At 46.6% G+C, this 23352-nt stretch overlaps 1 protein-coding gene across 1 annotated transcript in view; it reads right to left on the reverse strand.

Annotated features, from left to right (window-relative positions):
- The window catches only part of PLXNA4 (plexin A4), a 1083593-nt gene that overhangs the window by 42517 nt on the left and 1017724 nt on the right, over positions 1–23352 (reverse strand). Inside the window, exon 30 of the mRNA XM_075345346.1 lies at positions 7458–7670. Coding sequence (XP_075201461.1) covers positions 7458–7670 — 213 coding nt within the window. The remainder of the gene's footprint in view (positions 1–7457; positions 7671–23352) is intronic.

The raw sequence follows: 23352 nt of genomic DNA on the forward strand, positions 1-23352 counted from the left end.
AAGTGGGTCTATTTCAGTATAGCCCTTTGCCAGGGCAGCCACAAATTGGGAGGCTCCACATTGTCCCTGGATAGAGACGTGCATGATGGCCTGTAAACCTGAAGTGCCCATTGTAAGGAAGTGGGTCTATTTCAGTATAGCCCTTTGCCAGGGCAGCCACAAATTGGGAGGCTCCACATTGTCCCTGGATAGAGACGTGCATGATGGCCTGTAAACCTGAAGTGCCCATTGTAAGGAAGTGGGTCTATTTCAGTATAGCCCTTTGCCAGGGCAGCCACAAATTGGGAGGCTCCACATTGTCCCTGGATAGAGACGTGCATGATGGCCTGTAAACCTGAAGTGCCCATTGTAAGGAAGTGGGTCTATTTCAGTATAGCCCTTTGCCAGGGCAGCCACAAATTGGGAGGCTCCACATTGTCCCTGGATAGAGACGTGCATGATGGCCTGTAAACCTGAAGTGCCCATTGTAAGGAAGTGGGTCTATTTCAGTATAGCCCTTTGCCAGGGCAGCCACAAATTGGGAGGCTCCACATTGTCCCTGGATAGAGACGTGCATGATGGCCTGTAAACCTGAAGTGCCCATTGTAAGGAAGTGGGTCTATTTCAGTATAGCCCTTTGCCAGGGCAGCCACAAATTGGGAGGCTCCACATTGTCCCTGGATAGAGACGTGCATGATGGCCTGTAAACCTGAAGTGCCCATTGTAAGGAAGTGGGTCTATTTCAGTATAGCCCTTTGCCAGGGCAGCCACAAATTGGGAGGCTCCACATTGTCCCTGGATAGAGACGTGCATGATGGCCTGTAAACATGAAGTGCCCATTGTAAGGAAGTGGGTCTATTTCAGTATAGCCCTTTGCCAGGGCAGCCACAAATTGGGAGGCTCCACATTGTCCCTGGATAGAGACGTGCATGATGGCCTGTAAACCTGAAGTGCCCATTGTAAGGAAGTGGGTCTATTTCAGTATAGCCCTTTGCCAGGGCAGCCACAAATTGGGAGGCTCCACATTGTCCCTGGATAGAGACGTGCATGATGGCCTGTAAACCTGAAGTGCCCATTGTAAGGAAGTGGGTCTATTTCAGTATAGCCCTTTGCCAGGGCAGCCACAAATTGGGAGGCTCCACATTGTCCCTGGATAGAGACGTGCATGATGGCCTGTAAACCTGAAGTGCCCATTGTAAGGAAGTGGGTCTATTTCAGTATAGCCCTTTGCCAGGGCAGCCACAAATTGGGAGGCTCCACATTGTCCCTGGATAGAGACGTGCATGATGGCCTGTAAACCTGAAGTGCCCATTGTAAGGAAGTGGGTCTATTTCAGTATAGCCCTTTGCCAGGGCAGCCACAAATTGGGAGGCTCCACATTGTCCCTGGATAGAGACGTGCATGATGGCCTGTAAACCTGAAGTGCCCATTGTAAGGAAGTGGGTCTATTTCAGTATAGCCCTTTGCCAGGGCAGCCACAAATTGGGAGGCTCCACATTGTCCCTGGATAGAGACGTGCATGATGGCCTGTAAACCTGAAGTGCCCATTGTAAGGAAGTGGGTCTATTTCAGTATAGCCCTTTGCCAGGGCAGCCAAAAATTGGGAGGCTCCACGTTGTCCCTGGGTAGAGACGTGCATGAGGGCCTCAAAACATTAAGTGTCCATTTTAAGGAAGTGGGTGTATTATAGTATAGCCCTTAGGCAGGGCAGCCAAAAATTGGGAGGCTCCACGTTGTCCCTGGGTAGAGACGTGCATGAGGGCCTCAAAACATTAAGTGTCCATTTTAAGGAAGTGGGTGTATTATAGTATAGCCCTTAGGCAGGGCAGCCAAAAATTGGGAGGCTCCACGTTGTCCCTGGGTAGAGACGTGCATGAGGGCCTCAAAACATTAAGTGTCCATTTTAAGGAAGTGGGTGTATTATAGTATAGCCCTTAGGCAGGGCAGCCAAAAATTGGGAGGCTCCACGTTGTCCCTGGGTAGAGACGTGCATGAGGGCCTCAAAACATTAAGTGTCCATTTTAAGGAAGTGGGTGTATTATAGTATAGCCCTTAGGCAGGGCAGCCAAAAATTGGGAGGCTCCACGTTGTCCCTGGGTAGAAACGTGCATGAGGGCCTCAAAACATTAAGTGTCCATTTTAAGGAAGTGGGTGTATTATAGTATAGCCCTTAGGCAGGGCAGCCAAAAATTGGGAGGCTCCACGTTGTCCCTGGGTAGAGACGTGCATGAGGGCCTCAAAACATTAAGTGTCCATTTTAAGGAAGTGGGTGTATTATAGTATAGCCCTTAGGCAGGGCAGCCAAAAATTGGGAGGCTCCACGTTGTCCCTGGGTAGAGACGTGCATGAGGGCCTCAAAACATTAAGTGTCCATTTTAAGGAAGTGGGTGTATTATAGTATAGCCCTTAGGCAGGGCAGCCAAAAATTGGGAGGCTCCACGTTGTCCCTGGGTAGAGACGTGCATGAGGGCCTCAAAACATTAAGTGTCCATTTTAAGGAAGTGGGTGTATTATAGTATAGCCCTTAGGCAGGGCAGCCAAAAATTGGGAGGCTCCACGTTGTCCCTGGGTAGAGACGTGCATGAGGGCCTCAAAACATTAAGTGTCCATTTTAAGGAAGTGGGTGTATTATAGTATAGCCCTTAGGCAGGGCAGCCAAAAATTGGGAGGCTCCACGTTGTCCCTGGGTAGAGACGTGCATGAGGGCCTCAAAACATTGTTCCCATTGCAAAGGAGCGGGTCTCCTGTCGTTGTAATGTCCATTCTGCAAAGAATGGGCGAAAAAATTTACCACTGGGGGTATACCTGAAACAAAGGCCTAAGTATTGCAATTTGTAACGGTCATCATCATGGTGGCGCATGAGGAGAAGGAGGAGCAGTCCAGCGATTATCCAAAGTCCTGAAGTGTGTACCCATGGGTGAGTGGAGGTACATGGCAAACTTTAAATTCCGCTCTCATTTGCTGGTGGTGTGGTGAAGTCTGGCCCAATCCAACCCTTGTTCATCTTGATCAGAGTCAGCCTGTCAGCATTTTCAGTTGACAGGCGGGTGCGTTTATCTGTAATGATTCCACCTGCGGCACTAAAAACACGCTCTGACAAAACGCTAGCAGCAGGGCAGGCCAGGACTTCCAAGGCGTAGAGAGCCAATTCATGCCACGTGTCCAGCTTGGATACCCAATAATTGTAAGGCACAGAGGAATGTCGGAGTACAGTTGTTCGATCTGCAAGGTACTCCTTCAGCATCTGGGCAAACTTAGGATTTCTTGTGGCACTACCCCGCACCTCAGGGGCTGTGGTACGTGAGGGGCTGAGAAAACTGTCCCACATCTTAAAGACTGTTCCCCTACCTCTGGCGGATTGGACTTGTGCCTCTCTCGGCTGTACGCCTCGGTTGTCCACTGATTCCTGACCTATGCCGCTAGCGTTTTGTGAGGGGAATGCTTTGCCTACTTCCGTGAGTATGGCCTTCCGGAACTGCTGCATTTTGGTTGACCTCTCCTCCACGGGAATAAGAGACAAAAAGTTCTCCTTGTAGCGTGGGTCTAACAGTGTTACCAACCAGTAATGATTGTCGGCCAAGATGTTCTTAACGCGAGGGTCACGAGACAGGCAGCTTACCATAAAGTCAGCCATGTGCGCCAGACTCTTAACAGCCAGGACTTCAGTAGCCTGACCAACAAGATGACTGAACATGCTGTCCTCCTCCTCCTCCTCCTCCTCCTCCTCATCTACCCTGTCCTCTGGCCAGCCACGCTGAACCGAGGATATGACTGGTGTGCATGTCATATCCTCAATTTGGCCGGAGAGTTGCTCCATGTCTTCATCCTCCTCCTCGTCATAGTCCTCCACTGCACGTTGTGATGAGACGAGGCTGGGCTGTGTGTTATCACCCACACCCACTACTGTTTCTTGCTGCAACTCATCGCGCTCCGCCTGCAATGCATCATGTTTGTTTTTCAGCAGAGACCGTTTTAGAAGGCAGAGTAGCGGTATGGTGACGCTAATAATGGCGTCATCACCACTCACCATCTTGGTGGAGTCCTCAAAGTTTTGGAGGATGGTACATAGGTCTGACATCCATCTCCACTCCTCAGGTGTTATGTGTGGAGTTTGACCCATTTCCCGACGGCTTAGGTGATGCAGGTACTCAACAACTGCCCTCTTCTGCTCACATATCCTGACCAACATGTGCAGAGTTGAATTCCAACGCGTGGGGACATCACACACCAGTCTGTGAGCCGGAAGATGCAAACGGCGCTGAAAGCCGGCAAGGCCGGCTGAAGCAGTAGGTGACTTTCGAAAATGTGCAGACAGGCGGCGAACTTTTACCAGCAGATCAGACAGCTTTGGGTATGACTTTAGAAACCGCTGAACCACGAGGTTGAGCACATGGGCCACGCATGGAACATGTGTCAGCTGGCCTCGCCTCAAAGCCGCCACCAGGTTCCGGCCATTGTCACACACGACCTTTCCTGGCTTTAGGTTCAGAGGTGTGAGCCAGTGATCTGCCTGCTGTTTCAGAGCTGTCCACAGCTCTTCTGCATTGTGGGGTTTGTCACCTATGCAGATTAGCTTCAGCACAGCCTGTTGCCGCTTCGCCGAGGCAGTGCTGCAGTGCTTCCAGCTTGTGACTGGTGTGGAGGGCACAGTGGATGAGGATGCGCAGGAGGAGGAGGAGGCTGAAGAGCATGACATTCCGGAGCTGTAGAGTGTGGGTGAAACACTGACTGAGGTAGGGCCTGCAAACCTTGGTGTGGGAAGGACGTGTTCCGTCCCTCGCTCAGACTGGGTCCCAGCTTCCACAATATTAACCCAGTGTGCCGTCAACGAGATGTAGCGGCCTTGCCCACAAGCACTTGTCCACGTGTCTGTGGTTAGGTGGACCTTGGGTGAAACAGCGTTGTTCAGGGCACGTGTGATGTTTTGTGACACGTGGTTATGCAACGCGGGGACGGCACACCGGGAGAAATAGTGGTGGCTGGGGACCGAGTAACGTGGGACAGCTGCCGCCATCAGGTCACGGAATGCTTCTGTCTCCACCAGCCTAAAAGGCAACATTTCCAGCGCAAGCAGTCGCGAAATGTTAGCATTTAGAACTGTGGCATGTGGGGTGTTGGCAGTGTATTTGCGCCTGCGTTCAAAGGTTTGCTGAATGGATAACTGAACGCTGCGCTGGGACAAGGACGTGCTTGATGATGGTGTTCTTTCTGCGTAGGCAACTGCAGGTGCAGGAGTGGAGGAGGCTTGTTCGCAGGCAGCATGGACAGGGGATTGGCTCGCATGCACAACCAGCGAAGACGTAGCAGTGACATCAGCAAGCACTGCTCCTCGACTCTGTTGTACTTCCCACAAAGTCGGGTGCTTGGCTGACATGTGCCTGATCATGCTGGTGGTGGTCAGGCTGCTAGTTTTGGTACCCCTGCTGATGCTGGCACGGCAGGTGTTGCAAATGGCCTTTTTAGAATCATCTGGATCCAACTTAAAAAACTGCCAGACTCGGGAAGACCTAACATTTGTACAGGCACCTTGTGTCGTCGTGTTGTTCCGGGGAACGGTTGCCTGACTTCTGCCTGGGGCCACCACCCTGCTTCTTACTGCCTGTTGTGATGCTACGCCTCCCTCCCCCTGTGCACTGCTGTCCTCGCTCTGCATATCCTCCTGCCAGGTTGGGTCAGTTACTGGATCATCCACCACGTCGTCTTCCTCTTCCGCACCCTGCTCCTCCTCCTGACTTCCTGATAATTGTGTCTCATCATCGTCCACCACTTGTTGAGACACGTTGCCAACTTCGTGAGAACGTGGCTGCTCAAATATTTGGCCATCTGTACAGACGATCTCCTCATGACCCACTTCAATATGAGCTGGCGAGAGGCCAGAATGTGTGAATGGAAACGTGAACAGCTCTTCCGAGTGTCCAAGTGTGGGATCATTAATGTCCGAGGAGGACGTGTACTCAGCCTGGTGGTAGGAAGGAGGATCAGGTTCAGAAATGTGCGGTGCAGTATCACGGCTACTGACACTTGACCGTGTGGAAGACAGAGTGTTTGTGGTGGTGCCAATCTGACTGGAAGCATTATCTGCTATCCAACTAACAACCTGTTGACACTGGTCTTGGTTCAAGAGCGGTGTACTGCTGCGGTCCCCAAGAATTTGGGACAGGACGTGCGAGCGACTAGATGTGGCCCTTTGTTGTGGCGAAATTAGAGCTTGCCCACGACCTCGGCCTCTGCCTGCACCACCATCACGTCCACTTCCTTGTTCCTTGCCAATGCCCTTGCGCATTTTGCAATGCTGTGCACTGCTGACGTGTATATTCACTACTTGTGCGTTATATTAAAGTTTCTGGAAATTGCACACAAGTGCACCTGTACGCTGCCACCAACAGGCACACACGTGCGGTTTTAAAAACCAAGCACGGACGCAATAAGAACCTAACAGGTTTTTTGGACAGCGACAATTACAGACAAGTCAGACACTATCTGGACTGTTTTACACTGTGTACACCAGCCCCAGATATGATGAAGGCTGGTATACGGTCACCACTACCCTGCCTGCCTGCCTGCCTGTATACTGGTACAATAGTCCTGACAAGGACTCTTTTGGTCACTAGCCTGTATTCAGACCTGGCTATACCCTGCCTGTATATAGCAACAGTAGTCCTGAGAAGGACTCTGCTACTGTACTCCGACCTGGCTATACCCTGCCTGCCTGTATACAACTAGAATAGTCCTGAGAAGGACTTTTGGTCACACTGTTTGCAGCCCTGCAACTGAAAAAGCTATAAAGGGCCGCAAAGCTTTCCCTGAATCAGCGACACTCTCCCTGCACTCACTGTCTGGATAGCTGTGAGCAGAGCACAGCGCGCCGGCCGATATAAAGGCTCGGTCACGCTGTGCAGGCCGGCCAATCACTGCAATTCCACAACTAACAGGGCTGTGGCATTGCAGTGGTCTGCCAGCCAATCCCTGCATGAGGGCTGGCTCTCAAAAGAGCGCCAACATGCAGAAATGAAGACCACGAGTACAGCACGAGTATCGCGAGATTACTCGGTCCCCGCCGAGCAGCCCGAGTACAGCGATACTCGTGCGAGTACCGAGTAGTGACAAGCATGCTCGCTCATCACTACTAACTAAGATAAATGAAGTAAAATTGTCTTTAATTGTCTTTAATGATAATAAAGTATTTAGGGTTTCTGACCATACTTCTGTCTGTCCTCAGTCCAGGAAGCATAAAACTGAGTGGTCTCCTTTAATAATATATATATCCTCTTAATTTGCTTGTTAAAAGGATAGTAACAATACACAGAGGCTATATATTGATCCACTAGATAGAAACAAAGGGATATAGAAAAATAATCTGTTAAATGTGTTTTACAATATAAAGTTTAGAATTTCATTTGAGGATGCAGGTTACAGAAATGGTGAACATACAATATCTAGGTATTCTTTAAATATGGTATAAATGTATACAACTCACCTTTCTACCCAGTTTTTATAACTTGGGATGTCCTTGGCATATAGGAGTTTGTTAGAAGGAGAGTCTTTCCCTAAGCGGTGCTCTGACGTGGAGCAGGAGTCCATAAATGTCTGCGCCACCACAGACAGACAAGCATCTGTAATGCTATTCTTGTGGATGTCAAAGACAAACTGGGGATTTTTGATGACATTGACCCAAAACCTTAATGGTAAGCTGCAAAAAGAAACAAAATATATAAAGCATCAAACATACCATGTTAAATTTAACTGTTTTTTTTTTTATAAAGCAAAGCAATGCGTACATCACTGATTTTTCATGTCTAAACTATATTCTGTATAAAAAAATGTTCTTTGTAAATTAAGACTTTAATTTGATTCTATTTTTATGCAATTTTTTTTGTCAAGCCAAAAAAAATCTAAAATCCTTTGATGATTATTACTAGGGATGATCGAATACCTCAAATATTCGGCTTTGCGATTATCCGACGAATAGGTCACCGCTATGCGAATATTTGATGCGCAATGTAAGTCTATGGGAAGCCCGAATAGTTCTGAATAGTTGTTATTCGGGTTTCTCATAGACTTACATTGCGCATCGAATATTCACGAATAGTCGAATAGTGGCAACCTATTCGGAAAATATTTGCGAAGCCGAATATTTGAGGTATTCGATCATCCCTAATTATTACATAATATATTAAGGATTTGTTTTTCTGATATAGAGTTCAAAATGCTTTTCATAGGCATAGAATAGCATACTGAAAATCTTGCTGTCTACAGTGACCTCTAGAGGGAGCTAAAGATTTTTTGTATTACATACCCTGGAGTATGGAGTGGGTGTTGCGCCTCAAGAGAATCAGTGGACAGAAGGTCGGCGATACTGCGGGCTTGTGGGATGTTGCAGCGGCGGGCGCCATTGATCTGCTAGCAGGCTCCACAAAATCGCCAGCAGTTGACGAGATGGACATCAAGAAAATTGCCCCGGATGCGGCGCGTGCGCAGATTGGCCTCAGTGGCAACTTTCTTGAAGTCCATGGCATCAACTGCCAGCGATTCAAAGCAACCCACAGGCAGATCAAAAGCACACGCCGCCATTACACCTCACAAGCCCGCAGTATTACCGCCCCTAAGTTTTCTGACCCTCCTGAGCTGCTCCACTGCAGTGACAAAACCCCCCTCCTCCGAGTGCTCAGTATCGCCAACCCTCAGTATCGCCAACCCTTACTGCTGCTCCAGTAAGCCATATCTGGATTATAAGACACACACCTATTTTACCCCCATTTTTGCAGGAAAAAAGGTGCGTCTTATAATCCAATTTGCTTATATAGCGCCAACATACTGTGCAGAATATAATTATTTTCATATTTTATCTATAAACCACAGCTAATGTTAACAATGTTTTTATTAGTTCACAACCCAAAATTTAGTTGGGAAATAAATAACATTTTTTATAAAGTATATGAGAAATTAGAAATAGTATTCTATGTATACTGTAGGAACCATAAGTTTTTTGGCTGCATATTTTTTGGACCAGTTGTCATGAAGTATTACAATCAGGGACCTTTCAGGTCGTTCCGTACAGATAATAACCACATCAGAATACTAGGCGTGTGGGATTCTTCCTGTCCCCCGTGACACTGAACTGGATCTGTACAGAGCAGTGACATGTACACACAGCCCGGGCACCAATAAGTGTCTGACTAATGAAGCATTAGCATATTATTAACATTATCTGCGCTTTTAATCTCAAACTGATTGCAGCCACTCAGGCTAAATGAACAGGAGGTTTATTTAAAGGGGTGGAGGGAGGGAGAGAGGAAATGAAGAAATGATCTCCTTGCAATCAGATTAAATTAACTTTGAGTCACTTCTTACAGACCTCCTCATCAATGAGCCTGCAATACAGGCTTCACTGAGCCCAGGATCATAACAGAAAATACATTGTCATCCTCAATCATCAAGTGAATGGTGTTGAGTTTCAGAAAGATGTAGATCTTGCAGAACTAAGTATAAACCAACAAATCTCAAGCTCCAATTCCACAGTCATACAATATGCTTGTGAAGAAATGGATTTCAGAACCATTCTAAATGAATCAATATGATTACAGAATGTGTGTAAACAGTGCTACATGCAAGTCAGCGATGTAATGCCTGAGATATATTAATTGCATGGAAAAGTGTCTAGGGAACAAATAAAGACAGTATAGGGCTATCTATACATTTCCTCCTAAACGGTAACAGTGCCCAGATGTTTCCTTTCCTATCTGTGACATGGTACCCTCATGACAATAAGTTGAACCAAGAGCAGAGAGTAATCCCTCCTATTTCTAGTGTCAGGAGATCACAATGCAGGGCTTCATACACACTTGCTCAGGTTAATACTGCTGACTGTATTGAATCTCCTTTATCTAGCGCTACTAGGGTTGAGTAGATCCTCTGGTCTCTTGAACTCTAAATGAAAACTATATCCAGATATTCTATATTGCTAATTAGCTCTGTTATAATGACTTCCCTCCTAGCTCAGGTAATTGCTTGTGATAGTTTCTGCTTTGATTGCCTCTATAGGGACCTGTGAGCTGTGGACCAGGAAGCCATTCAGAGAACATTTGCTTGTGTGAAAGCTGGGTTGAGTTTTCCCCTTCCTTAGTCCTTTTTGTTTTTTCCTCCCTGGTTTGTTCCTCATTATTACTAGTGATGAGCGAGTACTAAAAAGCTCGGGTGCTCGAAGCTCGGGCCGAGCCTCCCAAGATACTCGTGTACTCGGCCCGAGCAACGAGCCCAATGTTATCCTATGGGAGACCCGAGTATTTTTGTGAAATGACCTCCCGGCAGCATGGAGAAACCCTAAAAATGGCACAAAAGTCTCAGAAGAGTGCTCAAATGACATGGCAACAGCATGGGGAAGACCCCTTGAAGCATTTATCACTCAAAAGTCACAGCTGTGAACAATTTTGTCCGCGTTTTACGCCATTTTTACGGACTCACCAGAAAACCTTCCAAAATGACCCCAAAATGATTTTTCATGGCAGAAATGTTAAGGGCACATACCCAATAGTGAGATAGAGCTGGTGTATGTTACTTTTTGAGATTAATACATGAAAGATTTTACGTGAAAACATTGTGTGGCACTCCGATGTCCCTGAGAAGAGACGTACATGAAGGCCTCTTGAGTCTAATGTGCCCATTTTGAGGAAGTGAGTCTTTGTAGTATTTTCCTTTGCCAGGGCAGTCCAAAATTGTGAGGTTCACCAATGTCCCTGGATAGAGAAGTGCATGATGGCCTGTAAACCTGAAGTGCCCATTGTAAGGAAGTGGGTCTATTTCAGTATAGCCCTTTGCCAGGGCAGCCAAAAATTGGGAGGCTCCACATTGTCCCTGGATAGAGACGTGCATGATGGCCTGTAAACCTGAAGTGCCCATTGTAAGGAAGTGGGTCTATTTCAGTATAGCCCTTTGCCAGGGCAGCCAAAAATTGGGAGGCTCCACATTGTCCCTGGATAGAGACGAGCATGATGGCCTGTAAACCTGAAGTGCCCATTGTAAGGAAGTGGGTCTATTTCAGTATAGCCCTTTGCCAGGGCAGCCAAAAATTGGGAGGCTCCACATTGTCCCTGGATAGAGACGTGCATGATGGCCTGTAAACCTGAAGTGCCCATTGTAAGGAAGTGGGTCTATTTCAGTATAGCCCTTTGCCAGGGCAGCCAAAAATTGGGAGGCTCCACATTGTCCCTGGATAGAGACGTGCATGATGGCCTGTAAACCTGAAGTGCCCATTGTAAGGAAGTGGGTCTATTTCAGTATAGCCCTTTGCCAGGGCAGCCAAAAATTGGGAGGCTCCACATTGTCCCTGGATAGAGACGTGCATGATGGCCTGTAAACCTGAAGTGCCCATTGTAAGGAAGTGGGTCTATTTCAGTATAGCCCTTTGCCAGGGCAGCCAAAAATTGGGAGGCTCCACATTGTCCCTGGATAGAGACGAGCATGATGGCCTGTAAACCTGAAGTGCCCATTGTAAGGAAGTGGGTCTATTTCAGTATAGCCCTTTGCCAGGGCAGCCAAAAATTGGGAGGCTCCACATTGTCCCTGGATAGAGACGTGCATGATGGCCTGTAAACCTGAAGTGCCCATTGTAAGGAAGTGGGTCTATTTCAGTATAGCCCTTTGCCAGGGCAGCCAAAAATTGGGAGGCTCCACATTGTCCCTGGATAGAGACGTGCATGATGGCCTGTAAACCTGAAGTGCCCATTGTAAGGAAGTGGGTCTATTTCAGTATAGCCCTTTGCCAGGGCAGCCAAAAATTGGGAGGCTCCACATTGTCCCTGGATAGAGACGTGCATGATGGCCTGTAAACCTGAAGTGCCCATTGTAAGGAAGTGGGTCTATTTCAGTATAGCCCTTTGCCAGGGCAGCCAAAAATTGGGAGGCTCCACATTATCCCTGGATAGAGACGAGCATGATGGCCTGTAAACCTGAAGTGCCCATTGTAAGGAAGTGGGTCTATTTCAGTATAGCCCTATGCCAGGGCAGCCAAAAATTGGGAGGCTCCACATTGTCCCTGGATAGAGACGTGCATGATGGCCTGTAAACCTGAAGTGCCCATTGTAAGGAAGTGGGTCTATTTCAGTATAGCCCTTTGCCAGGGAAGCCAAAAATTGGGAGGCTCCACATTGTCCCTGGATAGAGACGTGCATGATGGCCTGTAAACCTGAAGTGCCCATTGTAAGGAAGTGGGTCTATTTCAGTATAGCCCTTTGCCAGGGCAGCCAAAAATTGGGAGGCTCCACATTGTCCCTGGATAGAGACGTGCATGATGGCCTGTAAACCTGAAGTGCCCATTGTAAGGAAGTGGGTGTATTTCAGTATAGCCCTTTGCCAGGGCAGCCAAAAATTGGGAGGCTCCACATTGTCCCTGGATAGAGACGTGCATGATGGCCTCAAAACATTAAGTGTCCATTTTAAGGAAGTGGGTCTATTTCAGTATAGCCCTTTGCCAGGGCAGCCAAAAATTGGGAGGCTCCACATTGTCCCTGGATAGAGACGTGCATGATGGCCTGTAAACCTGAAGTGCCCATTGTAAGGAAGTGGGTCTATTTCAGTATAGCCCTTTGCCAGGGCAGCCAAAAATTGGGAGGCTCCACATTGTCCCTGGATAGAGACGTGCATGATGGCCTGTAAACCTGAAGTGCCCATTGTAAGGAAGTGGGTGTATTTCAGTATAGCCCTTTGCCAGGGCAGCCAAAAATTGGGAGGCTCCACATTGTCCCTGGATAGAGACGTGCATGATGGCCTGTAAACCTGAAGTGCCCATTGTAAGGAAGTGGGTCTATTTCAGTATAGCCCTTTGCCAGGGCAGCCAAAAATTGGGAGGCTCCACGTTGTCCCTGGGTAGAGACGTGCATGAGGGCCTCAAAACATTGTTCCCATTGCAAAGGAGCGGGTCTCCTGTCGTTGTAATGTCCATTCTGCAAAGAATGGGCGAAAAAATTTACCACTGGGGGTATACCTGAAACAAAGACCTAACTATTGTAACGGTCATCATGATGGCGCATGAGGAGAAGGAGGAGCAGTCCAGCGATTATCCAAAGTCGAGAAGTGTACCCATGGGTGAGTGGAGGTACATGGCAAACTTTAAACTCCGCTCTCATTTGCTGGTGGTGTGGTGAAGTCTGGCCCAATCCAACCCTTGTTCATCTTTATCAGAGTCAGCCTGTCAGCATTTTCAGTTGACAGGCGGGTGCGTTTATCTGTAATGATTCCACCTGCGGCACTAAAAACACGCTCTGACAAAACGCTAGCAGCAGGGCAGGCCAGGACTTCCAAGGCGTAGAGAGCCAATTCATGCCACGTGTCCAGCTTGGATACCCAATAATTGTAAGGCACAGAGGAATGTCGGAGTACAGTTGTTCGATCTGCAAGGTACTCCTTCAGCATCTGGGCAAACTTAGGATTTCTTGTGGCACTACCCCGCACCTCAGGGGCTGTGGTACGTGAGGGGCTGAGAAAACTGTCCCACATCTTAAAGACTGTTCCCCTACCTCTGGCGGATTGGACTTGTGCCTCTCTCGGCTGTACGCCTCGGTTGTCCACTGATTCCTGACCTATGCCGCTAGCGTTTTGTGAGGGGAATGCTTTGCCTACTTCCGTGAGTATGGCCTTCCGAAACTGCTGCATTTTGGTTGACCTCTCCTCCACGGGAATAAGAGACAAAAAGTTCTCCTTGTAGCGTGGGTCTAACAGTGTTACCAACCAGTAATGATTGTCGGCCAAGATGTTCTTAACGCGAGGGTCACGAGACAGGCAGCTTACCATAAAGTCAGCCATGTGCGCCAGACTCTTAACAGCCAGGACTTCAGTAGCCTGACCAACAAGATGACTGAACATGCTGTCCTCCTCCTCCTCCTCCTCCTCCTCCTCCTCCTCATCTACCCTGTCCTCTGGCCAGCCACGCTGAATCGAGGATATGACTGGTGTGCATGTCATATCCTCAATTTGGCCGGAGAGTTGCTCCATGTCTTCATCCTCCTCCTCGTCATAGTCCTCCACTGCACGTTGTGATGAGACGAGGCTGGGCTGTGTGTTATCACCCACACCCACTACTGTTTCTTGCTGCAACTCATCGCGCTCCGCCTGCAATGCATCATGTTTGTTTTTCAGCAGGGACCGTTTTAGAAGGCAGAGTAGCGGTATGGTGACGCTAATAATGGCGTCATCACCACTCACCATCTTGGTGGAGTCCTCAAAGTTTTGGAGGATGGTACATAGGTCTGACATCCATCTCCACTCCTCAGGTGTTATGTGTGGAGTTTGACCCATTTCCCGACGGCTTAGGTGATGCAGGTACTCAACAACTGCCCTCTTCTGCTCACATATCCTGACCAACATGTGCAGAGTTGAATTCCAACGCGTGGGGACATCACACACCAGTCTGTGAGCCGGAAGATGCAAACGGCGCTGAAAGCCGGCAAGGCCGGCTGAAGCAGTAGGTGACTTTCGAAAATGTGCAGACAGGCGGCGAACTTTTACCAGCAGATCAGACAGCTCTGGGTATGACTTTATAAACCGCTGAACCACGAGGTTGAGCACATGGGCCACGCATGGAACATGTGTCAGCTGGCCTCGCCTCAAAGCCGCCACCAGGTTCCGGCCATTGTCACAAACGACCTTTCCTGGCTTTAGGTTCAGAGGTGTGAGCCAGTGATCTGCCTGTTGTTTCAGAGCTGTCCACAGCTCTTCTGCATTGTGGGGTTTGTCACCTATGCAGATTAGCTTCAGCACAGCCTGTTGCCGCTTCGCCGAGGCAGTGCTGCAGTGCTTCCAGCTTGTGACTGGTGTGGAGGGCACAGTGGATGAGGATGCGCAGGAGGAGGAGGAGGCTGAAGAGCATGACATTCCGGAGCTGTAGAGTGTGGGTGAAACACTGACTGAGGTAGGGCCTGCAAACCTTGGTGTGGGAAGGACGTGTTGCGTCCCTCGCTCAGACTGGGTCCCAGCTTCCACAATATTAACCCAGTGTGCCGTCAACGAGATGTAGCGGCCTTGCCCACAAGCACTTGTCCACGTGTCTGTGGTTAGGTGGACCTTGGGTGAAACAGCGTTGTTCAGGGCACGTGTGATGTTTTGTGACACGTGGTTATGCAACGCGGGGACGGCACACCGGGAGAAATAGTGGCGGCTGGGGACCGAGTAACGTGGGACAGCTGCCGCCATCAGGTCACGGAATGCTTCTGTCTCCACCAGCCTAAAAGGCAACATTTCCAGCGCAAGCAGTCGCGAAATGTTAGCATTTAGAACTGTGGCATGTGGGGTGTTGGCAGTGTATTTGCGCCTGCGTTCAAAGGTTTGCTGAATGGATAACTGAACGCTGCGCTGGGACAAGGACGTGCTTGATGATGGTGTTCTTTCTGCGTAGGCAACTGTAGGTGCAGGAGTGGAGGAGGCTTGTTCGCAGGCAGCATGGACAGAGGATTGGCTCGCATGCACAACCAGCGAAGACGTAGCAGTGACATCAGCAAGCACTGCTCCTCGACTCTGTTGTACTTCCCACAAAGTCGGGTGCTTGGCTGACATGTGCCTGATCATGCTGGTGGTGGTCAGGCTGCTAGTTTTGGTACCCCTGCTGATGCTGGCACGGCAGGTGTTGCAAATGGCCTTTTTTGAATCATCTGGATCCAACTTAAAAAACTGCCAGACTCGTGAAGACCTAACATTTGGACAGGCACCTTGTGTCGTCGTGTTGTTCCGGGGAACGGTTGCCTGACTTCTGCCTGGGGCCACCACCCTGCTTCTTACTGCCTGTTGTGATGCTACGCCTCCCTCCCCCTGTGCACTGCTGTCCTCGCTCTGCATATCCTCCTGCCAGGTTGGGTCAGTTACTGGATCATCCACCACGTCGTCTTCCTCTTCCGCACCCTGCTCCTCCTCCTGACTTGCTGACAATTGTGTCTCATCATCGTCCACCACTTGTTGAGACACGTTGCCAACTTCGTGAGAACGTGGCTGCTCAAATATTTGGCCATCTGTACAGACGATCTCCTCATGACCCACTTCAATATGAGCTGGCGAGAGGCCAGAATGTGTGAATGGAAACGTGAACAGCTCTTCCGAGTGTCCAAGTGTGGGATCATTAATGTCCGAGGAGGACGTGTACTCAGCCTGGTGGTAGGAAGGAGGATCAGGTTCAGAAATGTGCGGTGCAGTATCACGGCTACTGACACTTGACCGTGTGGAAGACAGAGTGTTTGTGGTGGTGCCAATCTGACTGGAAGCATTATCCGCTATCCAACTAACAACCTGTTGACACTGGTCTTGGTTCAAGAGCGGTGTACTGCTGCGGTCCCCAAGAATTTGGGACAGGACGTGCGAGCGACTAGATGTGGCCCTTTGTTGTGACGAAATTAGAGCTTGCCCACGACCTCGGCCTCTGCCTGCACCACCATCACGTCCACTTCCTTGTTCCTTGCCAATGCCCTTGCGCATTTTGCAATGCTGTGCACTGCTGACGTGTATATTCACTACTTGTGCGTTATATCAAAGTTTCTGGAAATTGCACACAAGTGCACCTGTACGCTGCCACCGACAGGCACACACGTGCGGTTTTTAAATCCAAGCACGGACGCAATAATAACCTAACACAGGTTTTAGGAGCAAAAATTAAGAACTCTGACACTATCAGCCACTGCTGACTGACGTGTATTATACACTACACTTGTGCGTTATATAATAGTTTGGTAAACGCACACCAGTGCACCTGTACGCTGCCACCAACAGGCACACACGTGCAGTTTTAAAAAACAAGCACGGACGCAATAATAACCTAACACAGGTTTTAGGAGCAAAAATTAAGAACTCTGACACTATCAGCCACTGCTGACTGACGTGTATTATACACTACACTTGTGCGTTATATAATAGTTTGGTAAACGCACACCAGTGCACCTGTACGCTGCCACCAACAGGCACACACGTGCGGTTTTAAAAACCAAGCACGGACGCAATAATAACCTAACACAGGTTTTAGGAGCAAAAATTAAGAACTCTGACACTATCAGCCACTGCTGACTGACGTGTATTATACACACTTGTGCGTTATATAATAGTTTGGTAAACGCACACCAGTGCACCTGTACGCTGCCACCAACAGGCACACACGTGCGGTTTTAAAAACCAAGCACGGACGCAATAATAACCTAACACAGGTTTTAGGAGCAAAAATTAAGAACTCTGACACTATCAGCCACTGCTGACTGACGTGTATTATACACTACACTTGTGCGTTATATAATAGTTTGGTAAACGCACACCAGTGCACCTGTACGCTGCCACCAACAGGCACACACGTGCGGTTTTAAAAACCAAGCACGGACGCAATAATAACCTAACACAGGTTTTAGGAGCAAAAATTAAGAACTCTGACACTATCAGCCACTGCTGACTGACGTGTATTATACACTACACTTGTGCGTTATATAATAGTTTGGTAAACGCACACCAGTGCACCTGTACGCTGCCACCAACAGGCACACACGTGCGGTTTTAAAAACCAAGCACGGACGCAATAATAACCTAACACAGGTTTTAGGAGCAAAAATTAAGAACTCTGACACTATCAGCCACTGCTGACTGACGTGTATTATACACACTTGTGCGTTATATAATAGTTTGGTAAACGCACACCAGTGCACCTGTACGCTGCCACCAACAGGCACACACGTGCGGTTTTAAAAACCAAGCACGGACGCAATAATAACCTAACAGGTTTTTTTGGGGAGCGACAATTACAGTACAGACAAGTCAGACACTATCTGGACTGTTTTACACTGTGTACACCAGCCCCAGATATGAAGGCTGGTATACGGTCACCACTACCCTGCCTGCCTGCCTGCCTGTATACTGCTACAATAGTCCTGACAAGGACTCTTTTGGTCACTAGCCTGTATTCAGACCTGGCTATACCCTGCCTGTATATAGCAACAATAGTCCTGAGAAGGACTCTGCTACTGTACTCCGACCTGGCTATACCCTGCCTGCCTGTATACAACTAGAATAGTCCTGAGAAGGACTTCTGGTCACACTGTTTGCAGCCCTGCTCCGGAACTAACTATAAAGGGCCGCAAAGCTTTCCCTGAATCAGCGACACTCTCCCTACACTCACTGTCAGAATAGCTGTGAGCAGAGCACAGCGCGCCGGCCTGTATAAAGGCTCGGTGACGCTGTGCAGGCCGGCCAATCACTGCAATTCCACAACTAACAGGGCTGTGGCATTGCAGTGGTCTGCCAGCCAATCCCTGCATGAGGGCTGGCTCTCAAAAGAGCGCCAACATGCAGAAATGAAGACCACGAGTAAAGCACGAGTATCGCGAGATTACTCGTTCCCCGCCGAGCAGCCCGAGTACAGTGATACTCGTGCGAGTACCGAGTAGTGACAAGCATGCTCGCTCATCACTAATTATTACCTCTTGTTGTTTGGAGTGCTTTGTATGATTGCTGTTTATTTTACCCTTGTCTGTTTAACCCTCTTGGTGACTTTAATATAGAGCGAGACTAGCATTTCTGCTGCCTTGCACATTATACAGGGTTGAGTCCATGGAAACACAGGGATAGGCACATGATTGGCAACGGTGTGAAAGAACCCATATAGGGATATTAGGGAGTGCAGGGATCAGCCTCAGGTGAGTTTAGGAGGTGACCCTGCTCCCCTTTCCTTAGCACCATGGCCCACCATTGTATCGTGTACCTTGTGTGTTGCGGCGCTCGCCAGGGGTTCCGTGTACCTGGCAGAACCCAGGTAGTCACTGAGTGACACTTATGCAGGGATGCCTTCAGATTACCAGTATTTAAAAAAAAAAAAAAATAATGTGATATTCAGTCATGAGATGGCTATGATACATTTGTCTAAGGGTCTAAGTCCACCCAGTGGCTATGATATGCATTTAAGCTTTTTAAAGGGGTCATTTCATGTACAAGTTAAGAGTCTATTCACACTCCATTTGAAGTGCACATATGTTTCCTTACCTACCTTTCTCTCGGATCAGTATATATCTAGAGAAGCATCTCTCAAGAAAACCAACATTAAAAAAAATCATGATTGTGATATTGTCTATATGATGGCTATGCTATAATTATTTGAGTGTCTAAAAATAACAAAAAAACATGTTTTTATGATATTGTCTATGAGATGGCTATGCTATAGTTATCTAAGTATCTAAGTCCACCTAGTGGTTATAAATGTACTGTAGATTGCTGAAGGTTTTGCCCCACAAACAAGGTACATGTTAGAGGTCTATTCTGACTCTTATTTAAAATGCATAGATGATTCCTTTCCTACCGTCGATCTTTTTGGCTTAAAATATCCAGATATTCGTGCATCAGGATTACAAGTATTTTAAAAGAAAAACATGATTTTGTGATATTCTCTATGAGATGGCTATTTAAGTTTCTAAGTCTCCCTAGTGGCTATGATATGTACAGTGGGGAAAATAAGTATTTGATATGCTGACGATTTTGCAAGTTTCCCCACCTACAAAGCATGGAGGGATCTGTAATTTTTATCGTAGGTACACTTCAACTGTGACAGAAAGAAGCAAAAAAAAAAATCCAGAACATCCCATTCTGTGATTTCTAAATAATTAATTTGCATTTAATTGCATGAAATGTATATTTGATCACCTACCGACCAGCAAGAATTCTGGCTCTCACAGACCTGTTATTTTATCTTTAAGAAGCTTCTACTCTATACTCATTACCTGTATTAATTGCACCTATTTGAACTTGTTACCTGTATAAAAAAAAAACTGTCCACATAATTAATCACACTCTAATCTCTCCACCATGGAAATGACCAAAAACACTTTCTAAAGAGGACACCAGGGACTAAATTGTAGACCTAAACTAGGCTGGGATTGGCTACAGGACAATAGGCAAGCAGCTTGATGAGAAAGCTACAACTATTGGCGCAATTATTAGAAAATAGAGGAAACACAAGATGACTGTCAATCTTACTCAGTCTGGGGCTCTATGCAAGATCTCTCCTCGTGGGGTAAGGATGATTCTGAGAAAGGTCAGAATTGAGCCCAGAACTACAGGGAGGACCTGGTCAATGACCAGAAGAGAGCTTGGACCACAGTTTCAAAGATTACTATTATTAATACACTAAGCAGTAATTGATTAAAATCCTGCATGGTACACAAGGTCCCCCCTGCTCACATCTCAAGGCCTCTATGATGTTCGCCAATGACCATCTGGAAAAGTAAAGGAGAAATAGCAGAAGGTCATGTGGTCAGATGAAACCAAAATAGAAATTTTTGGAATCAACTCCACTCACCATATTTGGAGTAAAAAGATGGATGAGTTCAACCCCAAGAAAATCATTCCCACTGTGAAGCAAGGGGGAGGAAACCTTAAAATCCTGCATGGTACACAAGGTCCCCCCTGCTCACATCTCAAGGCCTCTATGATGTTCGCCAATGACCATCTGGAAAAGTAAAGGAGAAATAGCAGAAGGTCATGTGGTCAGATGAAACCAAAATAGAAATTTTTGGAATCAACTCCACTCACCATATTTGGAGTAAAAAGATGGATGAGTTCAACCCCAAGAAAATCATTCCCACTGTGAAGCAAGGGGGTGGAAACCTTTTACTTTGGGGTGCTTTTCTGCAAAGGGAACAAGACGACTGCACCGTATTGAAGGGAGGATGGATGGGGTCAAGTATAGTGAGATTTTGGCCAACAACTTCCTTCTCTTCCCTAAGTAAGAGCATTGAAGATATGTTGTGGCTGTGTCTTTCAGCATTACAATGACCCGAAACACACATCCAGGGCAACTAAAGAGTGGCTCCGTAAGGAGCGTTTTAAGGTCCTGGAGTGGCCTAGCCAGTCTCCAGACCTGAATGCAATAGAAAATCTTTGGAGGAAGCTGAAACTCAATGTTGCCCAGTGACAGCCTCGACACCTGAAATATCTGAAGAAGACCTGTAAGGTGTGTGTGCAAACTTGGTCAATAACTACTGAAAATGTCTGACCTCTGTAATAGCAAACAAAGATTTCTGTACCAAATATTAAGTTCTGTTTTTCTATTGTATCAAATACGTATTTCATGCAGTAAAATGCAAATGGATTGTTTAAAAATCATACAATGTGATTTTCCGGATTTTCTTTTGGATTCGTCTTTTACAATATAAGTGTACCTATGATAAAAATTACAGACATCTCAATTATTTGTAGGTGGGAAAACTTGCATAATCGGTGGTGTATCAATGCTTATTTTCCCCACTGTATTGAAGCTTGTTTTAGCTGTATTTTTTACAGTATATTTTAATCAATAGATTTTGGAAAAATAATAAGCATCACAATTGGATGTGTTAAATAAATGTTCCTGTGCTGAGATATTCTTATACATGTGCCCTTGCTATGTACTGTGTTTGTTGCTGTTCATTGGACAAACCCATTAAGGGTTATGCACGCATGCTGTAATATTGGTAATTTTTGGTTAGTAGGAGATTTTCTAATTTATGCAGCTAGGACATGCCTCTAATTTACGCTACTGACAGTTTTGGCTTCTCTGGTAATAAATATAACTTTACAGAGGCCAAAATAACTCTATATTGGCTTGTGTGTGATGGAGGAGAGCCTGGAGATACTGTACACTGGGTACTATGAATTTAAGCTGAGATGAGGAGAATTATTTCAGGTAGTCTCGTCTGCACTGCAAAGTTGCCAAACCTAACCGACCGTAGTTAGTGGTTGTGTGAAAGAAAGGTGTATGTTTACAATTCTTAATTTATTAGCATAGTACAATAACTATGTATTAAAACAACATAAATAACTATTGACTATAGTGTCAGCTTTGTATAACAGAGCTGCAGGCTGCTATATAAAGATAAGCAAATTTATTTAATTGTAATTAAATTCTCCTTGAAGTTTAAAAAAAATACGTATTTTTTGCAATTCGATCCACACAAATTGAACAAAATGGCCGCCCCCTAATTTGCTGAATTGTAGATGGACAGGCAAATGCTAAAAAAATACTTAGATTACAGGGTCATGCCTTCTGATTGAGCCCTGCTGATCTTCAGCCTCAGGCGATTTTAATTCTCCATTTGCAGGTTCCTCTCTAACCATAAATTGTAGGTCTTTTAAGCCCAAACAACGGAATTAGTTTGATAGAGACCCAACAAAAATGAGGTTGCATGGCCGCTGGCTGTTGGGCTCACATAAAATCTGGCCAATTTTGTGTGCTAAGTATCTTAATTTGTACATGTTTTTTCATGGCAATAATGCATGTCTATATTCCCATATTCATTGTTCCACATATCTTATCACTACAGAGTTCAACTGTCTCCATTTTGTTACTATGTTTCATGTTTAGTATGCACCTGTTCACATTAGAAAGGTAGGATGTGTCTATATTCCCATATTCATTGTTCCTGCAATCTATTGCCCAGTCCTTGGCAACTTTTCTTTTCCCCTTCTCCCAACATGTGCATACTGTTCATCATCTCTACCCCAGGCCGTGTTTTCCGGCAGGACAAGGTACTGTATGCCGTGCCACAGCAAACATCATGACGTCACAATGCTACAATATGCGTCGCCCAAGTCATGTCAGTCAGATGGATGGTTGAGCCGGAAACCATGGCCCAAAGTTAGGAAGGTTGAAGAAAATGCGCGCGACAGTGAAAAAAGATACTAAAAGGTGCTGGTGACTGGACAAAAGGCTGCGGGGTGGCAGCACAGGAGAGTGGTATGGTGACTACCACTTGGGTAAAGCATAATAAGAAATATTCAATTTGGAGAAAATAACTTCATTGTGCACAACATTTTCAGTAAATTCTCCAAGATTTGATGAATTTGAATCTCAGCACATCCGCTCATCTCTACTGCTACATGGTGATTGTGTGGCACTGCAATAAGGGGCTTAGGCCATTAGCTTAATTATGGCACTCGATAAAATGTATCACAATTTTAGTTATGTTCCATAATTACATAGGTTGAAAAAAGACGTAGGTCCATCTAGTTCAACCTTTCTCCATTTTGTCATTAAGTCATTTATAACCGACAATGTTGTGTGCACTGAGGAAATCATCCAGTCCCCTTTTAAAAGCTGTTATAGTGTCTGCCATTACTACCTCTTGTGGTAGGGCATTCCACAGTCTGACTTCTCTAACTGTAAAGAACCCTTTCCTATTTAGCTGCTGGAATCGCTTTTCTTCCACTCGCAGTGAATGCCCCCTGGTCCTTAATATTGTCTTTGGAAGGAATAAGTCATGTGCCAGTCCTTTATATTGACCACACATGTATTTATACATATAAATGAGATCTCCTCTGAGACGTCTTTTTTTTAAGCTAAACATATCTAACTTTTTCAACCTGTCATCATATGGGAGGCCTTCCATTCCTTGTAG

The sequence above is a fragment of the Anomaloglossus baeobatrachus genome, chromosome 4 (assembly GCF_048569485.1).
Source record: "Anomaloglossus baeobatrachus isolate aAnoBae1 chromosome 4, aAnoBae1.hap1, whole genome shotgun sequence".
NCBI classification, from domain to species: Eukaryota; Metazoa; Chordata; class Amphibia; order Anura; family Aromobatidae; genus Anomaloglossus; species Anomaloglossus baeobatrachus.